Here is an 8,888-nt window from a genome sequence, read left to right as displayed (position 1 = left end):
AGTCGGGGCTGGTGGGTTAGAGAAGGGGGCGGGTGGAAATCCCTGGGGACCCATTCTCCCGGTGGGGAGTAGGTCAGCTTGGGGCACGGGCTGCGGGGGCCCAGGCGGGGGCAACCCGGGGCTCCGCGGTACAGAAAAGCCTCCAGCCGCAGCGCACCTGAAAAGGAGTGAACAGGATTCGCTTTATTCTACCAAACAGATTCGGACTCCGACGCCTATGCGTCCCGGCCAGACCCCGCCACTCCCCGCAGGCTCCCTGCTGGGAAGTGTAGTATCTCTCCTGCAAGGAGCTGTGGACACATCACAGCTCCGGGGAGGGAAAGGCGGGGGGGCTCAGGGCAGGCGGAGTTTGGAGGTTCAGGGGGAACTGGGGGTCTTGGGTGGCGAGGATCTGCTGGGAGGAGGGGCAGTGGGGGGCTATGGGGCAATCGGAACCTGGGGTTCAGTGGGAAATGGGGCTTGGGATATGGGTTAGGGAAGAAAAAGTGGGGGCTCGGGGGCAGTGGGATCTGCTGGGGGAGGAGGGGGCGGTGGGATTCTGGGGTTAGGGGTATGGGGAAGTGGGGGCTGATGAAGGTACAGCAGGATCTGGGGTCAGGGGGAATGGGGAGCTCAGGGGGGCAGGGATCTGGTTGGTAGTTCAGGGGGAATGTGGGGGTCGGGGGTGGGCAGCATTGGGGGTTCAGGGAGAAGTGGGGGGCTGCGGGGGCGGCCGGGATCTGAATGGGAGGAGGGGGCAGGTGTCTCCCCTGCCAAGCTCAGACTAGACAAACCGACCAACAGAATCACAGAGGACAGACAAAAAACACCGGGGGCAGAGCATCTGGGGGGGCCCTTTGTCCCACCCCCGAGGCCGACTCAGTGTCCTTTGTTGCTTCATGCCCTAGTTCCAGCTCTGGGCTCCCTCTAGTGGGGAGGGGGCTGGACAGCATGGGGAAGCCCCCATTTTCCCCCATTGTCTCAGCAGCCGGGGGTCCCTCTGCAGCCAAGCGTGTCCAGGAGCAAACGCAAGGCCCCTCTTTCCTGCCTGAATGGGGTGGTGTCCGCAGTCCTGCCAAAGTGGGGGGCCCCTACGGTCTCCACGCATCACGGGTCCTCTTGATGGTGGCAATGGGGGAGGCGGGATCATGCCCCCAATCCTGGGGAGGCGGGATCATGCCCAATCCTGGCCTGTCCGGGAGGGCAGGCTTACCGCCAAAACCTGCACAGGGAGAAACCAAGTCTCCAGGACCTATCACGCAGCAGCGGGAGCCCGAGTTCTGGCTGTGCAGGGGCGGGGGGAGTCCGCGACTTCCTAGCCAAGAGGCAGGGCGGGGAGGAGCCCCAAGTTCTAGTGGGGGCAGGTGGGGGAGCCCCAATTTCTAGACCGGGGGCAGGGGGAGCCCCAAGTTCTGGCAGGGGCAGTGTGGAGGAGCCCCCGGAGTTCTGGCAGGGGTGGACGGGGGAACCCCCGAGTTCTGGCGGGCGCGGCGGCCCTCGGGCTCAGACGGGGTGACGGACCAGCGGGTTGTAGACCCGTGCCGTCGGCCGATGCCGGGCGCCGTGCGCCAGCATCTCCTTGGATCCGTGATCCAATTGTCCAGATGCGCCGCTACGCTTCCCTGAGGTCTTGCGGTGGCTGAGTGCCAGATGCTGAGCGTCGGGGGCTCCTGGGGCCTCCCGCTGCCAGTCCAGCCGGCTTCTGCTGCAATTAGCATCGCGGCGCCGGCGCTTGCTCCGGGCCCGCAGCAGCTGTGCTTGCGCATCGCTCCTGGCTCCAGTACCGTCCGAGCCATTTCCATCTTCATTCGCTGACGCGTCGTCGCGTGGTCATAGCCGCTGCGCTCCTCCCGATCTTCAAGCGCCCGCCCCTTGAGCAGCCGTCCCAGCCCGGCCGGCGCGCGCCTTCACCGCCGCGCCCGGCCTTCACTCCCGCACCGCCGCACCTGGAGCCGGGCGCACCAGCCCGGGGCGCCCGCGGGGCGCCGAGCCGCCCGGCTTGGGCGGGGCTCGGGCGCGCCGGGCCCCAGCAGTGGGTTGCGGCAGCTCTCGCACGTGTGAAGGCTGGTGCTGTCCTGCCCGACCGCTCGGGCACCATCGGTGATGTCGCCAGTCGGGGCTGGGGGGCCTCGCCCGCCCATGCTGGCCCCCCACGCTCCTCACAGCCAGGCCTGGAGGCAGCGCTCCCATGTCCAGCAGCTGCAATCTTCTGCGCCGCGCAAGGATGTTGCGGCATTTGAACGGCAGGTGAACCGCAGCTTTCCTCACAGCAGGGCCCAGCGGTGCGGTTGAGGTCCAGGCGCGGGGGCTAGACGCGCGCGGGGGCACGCACCAGGCTGGGTCCCGCCGGCCAAGCCCCCGAACTGCAAGCAGCTCCTGGTAGCTGCCAGTACTCGGCGTCCGTCAGCCACCGGCCCTCGCCGCCCGCTCAGCACCAGCGAGTCCGGGCAAGGAGAAATCTTGGGCCGGCAAGTTGGGGCCGTGGCGCGCTGGGGGCCGGGTGCCGGCGAGCTGGGGGCTCATCCCCGAGCAGGTCGTGCTCCGAGCTCTCCTCGTCCGGGTGCCTCCGTCCGTCCGGCCCACCCACTGTCCAGTCCTGGCTGTGGGTCAGCGGGGGAGTGGGGGCCCGACACTGGGCACTCGGGGCCACGGCAGGCTGGGGGGAAGTGGGGGAGAATTTGGAAATTGGGGTGAAGCTGACTTTATTTCAAACCCAACCTGCAGCACGGCTTGCCCTGGTCGCCCCCTGCCCAGGCTGCCAACCCCCCCCCCATGGCGCCCCTCACCGCTGCCCAGGGTCACTCGGGGTCATTTCGCCCTCGTGGTCAGAGCCGAAGTCATCCAGGAATCCTCGCGTCGCTGTCCTTTCCACGCCTGGAGATCTGGGGGTGGACGGGCAATGTGGGGGAGCAGGGGTGAAGCTGTAGCCCCCCACTAGTCATAGCCCCCCTGCATCTGTCCCAGCAGCCCCAGCCAAGGAGTGCCCATATCCCACTGGGGCAGGGTCAGACCCCAACCACCCTGTGCCCCGAAATATCCCCCTGCCCCCACATCCTCGCCAACTTCCACCTCACCCCAACCCCCAGTTCCAGCCAGCCCCCCAAACTGCCCCCCCACCCTGCCCCCATCAGGGCGTCTGTCACCTCGGTCTCAGGCCTGGCCAGCAGCAGCGAGATGTTCGTTTTTGCCCTGGGTCAGGATGGCGACAGCTTCCTCGCGTCCTGCACCTGCACCCCGTTATCTGGGGGGCCAGGGCTGAGTCAGCCCCGTCCTGCTGCCCCCCGAGCCCTCTGTGCCCCGGCCCCCCCATCCCCTGAGCCCTCTGCACCCCAGCCCTCCATCCCCAGCCCTCTGTGGTCCCATTCCCCCTCGTCCCCATCCCTCCATCCCCCCAAGCTTCTGTCCATCATCCCCCTCATCCCCACCCCCCCATTCCCCCTGAGCCCTCTGCACCCCATGCCCAGCCCCAGCCCCCCTTGGCCCCAGCCCCCCTCACCCGGACGATGCGGTCGCCCTCTCGGATGCGCCCATCCTTGCAGCGATGCTGTTAGGATTCACATGTGGGAGAAGGGGGATGGACCAGGACCCCCCCGTGGCCCCAGGCCGCCCCCTGAGCCCTCGCCCTCCAACATCACCCCCTGCACCCCACGGCCCCCCCACCCCAGCTCCCGCCAGCATGGCCCCCCCTCAACCCCCTGGCCGCAGCAGGCATGAGGGACGATTGACCTGGGCACGTTGCGGGGGAGTTTTGCTGGACTGACTGTGTGGGGGATCTCGGGGGACTCACTTGAGGGGCGGGAGGGGGCTGGGGCCATGTGACCCTTCTGCCTGACACCGGACCCAGGCTGGGGGCCGGAGAGGAGCCGGGGGGTCAGTGTGGGGCTGGCTGGAGAGCGGGGGGCGTGGGGCCAGGTGACCCTGCCTGGACACCAGAACCCAGGCTGGAGGAAGGGCCAGGGGCTGGAGGAAGGGCGGGGGGTCAGTGTGGGGCGGCTGGGAGACGGGGGGGTCCTGGGTCCAGGTGACCCTGCCCGGACACTGGACCCAGGCTGGGGGCTGGAGTAGGCCAGGGGTCAGTGTGGGGCTGGCTGGGAAGACGAGGGGGCTGGAGCCAGGTGACTCCTGCCCGGACACGACCCAGGCTGGAGAGGAGCCGGGGGGGTCCAGTGTGGGGCTGCTGGGGAGACGGGGGGCCCAGCCCCAGGATGGACCTGCTGAGGGTCCCGGTCTCTGTACGGACCGAGCTCTGCTCAGCCCTGTTCCTGGCTGAGTCGGGAGAATGGCAGAAGTGGGGGCATGGGCTCCCGACCGCCCCCGTCGAACACCCTCCGCCCATGGACCCCCCACCTCTCCGACATAGATTCCCACGTCGTCCTCGTCGTCTGTCCGGTAACAAACCGTCAGCCCCAGCTTGTCCCGGTGGCTCGATTTGTACAATTCCACCTCCTGGGGGGCATGGGGGGGTCAGATCCCAAATGGAACCCCCAGTTCCCCCCCAACCACCAGCCCCCACTCCCCTCCCAGAGCTGGGAGAGAACCCAGGAGTCCTGGCTCCCGGCCCCCCCTTCTCTGATCTACCAGCCCCCACTCCCCTCCCAGAGCCAGGGAGAGAACCCAGGAGTCCTGCCCCCTTGCTGTGGGCCTTTCTGCAGCAGTTGTCCCTAGCTCTGTGTAGCTGTAACCCCACTGAGTGTCGGCCCAAAATGTGACTGAAAATGATACTCCCAAGCACTTCCTCATTCAAAGTCTCAGACGCCCCCTTGGCAAAACTCCCAGCACCCCTCACTGCCTCCTCCGGCAAGGAAGAGAGACGGACTGTGCCGTGGGGCTCAGCTCAGAGCCGGCCGGGATCCTGAGCCATTCCCCAGCCCTGCGCCGGGGAGGAAGGGAGCTGAAGGCGTGGGACACACCAGGTGAGAACCACTCCTCAGTGGTACCGCGAACAGGAATTTGTAATGGGGTCAGGGCTAGAACCCAGCAGTCCTGAGTCCCAGCCCCGCCCCCCTGCTGTAATCCACAAGATCACATTTCTCTCCCTGAGCTGGGAGAGAACCCAGGAGTCCTGGCTCCCATCCACCCCCTCTAACTACTAGCCCCCACTCCCTTCCTGGAGCCAGGGAGAGAACCCAGGAGTCCTGGCTCCCAGGCCCCCGCTCTAACCACCAGCCCCCACTCCCTTCCCTGAGCTGGGGAGAGAACCCAGGAGTCCTGGCTCCCAGGCCCCTGCTCTAACCACCGGCCCCCATTCCCCTCCCAGAGCCAGGGAGAGAACCCAGGAGTCCTGGCTCCCAGAGCCCCCTCTAATCCAGCAGACCCCACTCCCCTCCTAGAACCAGGATAGATGCCAAGATCCAGCCCCCCCAAGGGTGTCCTCATTCAGTCTGTGAGGCCCCCCAGGTCCCTGTGCTCAGCTCTGCCCCTCTGTCCCAGGCAGTTCAGAGCAGAGGCTCATGCTGACCATCTGGTTCTAGGTCTCCGTGTCCGTGTGGAGAGTCCCCAGTCCCCGGGGAGGCAGGATGAGCCCCGAATTTCCCCTCCTGGCCTCACTGCTGCTCCTCATGCCCGGGGCGGTTGCCTATGGCTTCAGGAACTGTATTCAGTCCATGGAGAACCCATGCAGCTTCCGGTGCATCCAGCGCTTCCTGAAGGACATAATGAGCGCTGTGGGCGACCTGCCGCCCAATGCCACTTTCATCAACATCTCCCACAACTTCATCAGCCGCCTGCCTGCGGCCAGTTTCCGCCACCTGCCACACCTGCGGCAGCTGCAGCTGGTCTGTAACCGCCTGGAGACGATAGAGGACTGGGCCTTCGAAAACCTTGGTGCCTTGCACACGCTCAACCTGTCCAACAATCACCTGGCCAACCTGTCCAAAGGGGCCTTCCGAGGCCTGGGTAACCTCACCAACCTCTCCCTGAGCAATAACCCCCTGAGCACAATTCACCCCCATGCCCTGCAGCCCCTGGGCAACCTCCGCATCTTGGACCTGTACTCCTGCCGCCTGGTGAGCTTCACCGACGTGGCCTGCAGCCTGCAGGGGCTGACAAGACTGCGGGTGCTGAACCTGTCCTGCAATAGCCTGCGTTCTCTCAGTTCCAGCTGTCCACTCCCCCTCTCCCTCTCCATCCTGCATCTGTGCAACAATTCACTCCGGGCCGTGGACGGCAGCAGCCCGCGACTCCTGCGCCACATCAGGAATCTGGACCTGTCCTACAACAACATCTCCAACGTCACGTCCTTTGCTGGCGCCGAGCTCCAGAACCTCAGCTACCTGCTGCTGAAAGGGAACCCCTTGGATGTCTTCCACCTTCTAAACGTGTCCAGCCTGCGGCCTCGTAGCCTGGACTACTCCGGCCTGCACTTAGGCAACGAAGGCGTGAGCAGGGTCTGCCAACGCTTGGGCAAGCAACAACTCAAGCACCTTCGGCTGCAGAGCAACAACATTCAGGAGCTGAGGAACGTGTCCTTCGCCCTGTGTCCGCCAGTCCAGACTCTTGACCTCTCATGGAACAAGCTCAGGTGGCTGGACTGCGTGGACAAGTGGCAGCACAAGCCTCTGGAGAGCCTGGTGGTGGAACATAACCTGCTGAATGGACTTGGCACTTGCCAAAACTCCTCCTTTTTGGAGACGTTGCAGAATATCAGCTTCCGCTACAATCGCATCCTCTCAGTCAAACACTGGGCATTCAGATATGCCCCCAATCTGCGCATCCTCCGCCTCAACATCAACACCATCGCCTACCTGGACAAACATGCCCTGAAGGGGCTGTACAACCTCACTGAGCTGCGGCTGGACAACAACCTGCTGACCGACCTCTACAGGCCCAGCTTCGCCGACCTGGTCAGACTCCAGACCCTCAACCTCCGCAATAACCGCGTCTCCATCCTCTTCCCCATGGTCTTCGGGAACCTCCGCCAGCTCCAGATCCTGGACCTGGGGGGCAACAACATCCGCAACTTGACCAATAAGTCATTCAGTGGGTTAAGCAGCCTCTCCAAACTCTATCTGGATGGCAACTGCATCAAGAAGATCAGCAGCGACATTTTCTGCCCGGTGCAGGCCACGCTGGAGGTGCTGGATTTGACAGGCAACAAACTGCAATACATCACCAAGACGCAGCACAAGAGCCCACCCTTCAGGCACCTGCACAAACTCTATGATCTCAAGCTGCAAGCTCAGCAGCCGTACGGCATGAAAATAATCCCCCCCAAGTTCTTCCAAGGCCTGGCCGCCCTGCGCTCCCTCTATCTGTCAGAGAACAAGCTGCTCTCCATCTCTCCGGATGCCTTTGATGACCTTGCCCAGCTGCAGTACTTGAGCTTGGCTGACAGCTGCAATGGCATGCAAGATCTGCCGCCTGGGATCTTCAAAAACCTCCGCCGCCTACAGAAACTGAACCTGGAGAACGTGGGGCTCCATTCACTGACGCTGGAAGTCTTCGGGAACCTGAGCAATTTGATCTCGCTGCTCCTGGCCAAGAACCAGCTGCAGACCGTCAATGCAAGTGTGGCCAACGCGCTGCACTTGCTCAAGTACCTGGACCTACGGAAATGCCCCCTGAGCTGCACCTGCGAGAACCTGTGGTTCCAGAACTGGCTGACCAACCGGTGGGTGCAGGTGGTCTATCTCTACAACTACTCCTGCGACTCCCGCCAGCAGCTGGGCTACGTGTACAGTTTTGACACACACGTCTGCTTCCTGGACGTGGGGCTGTACCTGTTCTCTGTCACCACCCCGTCGCTGCTGCTTCTCATGCTGCTGCCTCTGGTCTACCACCGCGCCTACTGGCGGCTCAAATACCATTTCTACATTCTGCGCTCCTGGGTGAACGACCGCTGGAGGAGGCAGGACAGGGAGCACTTCCAGTACGATGCCTTCGTCTCCTACAACTCCGCCGATGAGGAGTGGGTGCTGGAGCAGCTGGTGCCGAGCCTGGAGAGCTGCCAGGGCTCCTTTCGCCTCTGCCTGCACCACCGGGACTTTGAGCTGGGGAAGAGCATTGTTGACAACATCGTGGACAGCATCTACAACAGCCGCAAGACCATCTGTGTCATCAGCCGCAGCTACCTGCAGAGCGAGTGGTGCTCTCTGGAGATCCAGCTGGCCAGCTACCGACTCTTCGAGGAGCTCAAGGACGTCTTGGTAATGGTGCTCCTGGAGGCCATCCCCGACCGGGAGCTGTCCGCCTACCACCGCATGAGGAAGGTGATGCTCAAGAAGACGTACATCCGCTGGCCCCCGGAGCCTGCGGCCCAGAAGCTCTTCTGGACCAAGCTCCGGAAGGCTCTGAAAGGCAGCTACACGGAGGAGGAGGAGGAGGAGTTGTATCCATTTGACAAGGAAGATAAGCCACTCCTGGAGTCCACATCCCAGCTTGGCTAAGGAAATGGGAGTTTCCAGTGGTTCGATACCACTGCCAATCCCCATGCCCTACAGCCCACCACTTCCTCTATCGCCAGCAACTTCCCCACCTCACAACCTCTAGCGCCCACAGCAAGCAGCCCGCCAAGGTCTGTCTCCGAGGCTCAGCCTGCTCCTGTCTCTCGGGAGTTTGCCACTGGCTTCCCTGGGAGTAAGAGCCTCCACCCCCCCACCTGGCCTCGTGGTTGACAGAACTGGGCAATGGGACCCGAGTTCAGTTTGAATTCATCTCGGGACACACTGGAAGCAACAGCGCTAGAGGGACTTGTAGGTAAATTCTGACCTGGGATGCGGGACAGCCAGGACTGCAGGGAGGAAGGGAGCAGAATTCCCGCAGGCAGCTGAACTGTCCTCAGAGGGCTCCAGACAGGAACTAATTAACCCTTCCCACCCCCACCCCCACCCAGCAGGTGTCTTTATCCCTGTTCTATGGAGGTGACTTCTACAAGGTCACCCAGCCAATCTGGGGCAGAGGGCTCCTGGAGC

General features: G+C 63.7%; 1 protein-coding gene and 1 pseudogene across 1 annotated transcript; one reads left to right on the top strand and one right to left on the bottom strand.

Annotated features, from left to right (window-relative positions):
* Nucleotides 1–1,482: 1,482 nt before the first annotated feature.
* On the bottom strand, nucleotides 1,483–4,719 carry LOC142047582 (PDZ domain-containing protein 4-like; annotated as a pseudogene).
* On the top strand, nucleotides 4,484–8,585 carry LOC116829355 (uncharacterized). Its single transcript, XM_032788138.2, has 2 exons — nucleotides 4,484–4,892; nucleotides 5,451–8,585. The coding sequence occupies exon 2, from the start codon at nucleotides 5,496–5,498 to the stop codon at nucleotides 8,361–8,363; it is 2,868 nt and encodes a 955-aa protein (XP_032644029.1). The 5' UTR covers nucleotides 4,484–4,892; nucleotides 5,451–5,495; the 3' UTR covers nucleotides 8,364–8,585.
* The last annotated feature ends 303 nt before the right edge of the window (nucleotides 8,586–8,888 follow it).

This window comes from Chelonoidis abingdonii, chromosome 11 (assembly GCF_003597395.2).
Source record: "Chelonoidis abingdonii isolate Lonesome George chromosome 11, CheloAbing_2.0, whole genome shotgun sequence".
Classification (NCBI taxonomy): Eukaryota; Metazoa; Chordata; order Testudines; family Testudinidae; genus Chelonoidis; species Chelonoidis abingdonii.
The sequence above is the reverse complement of the archived record's forward strand: the minus strand, read 5'-3'. Positions and strand labels throughout refer to the sequence as shown.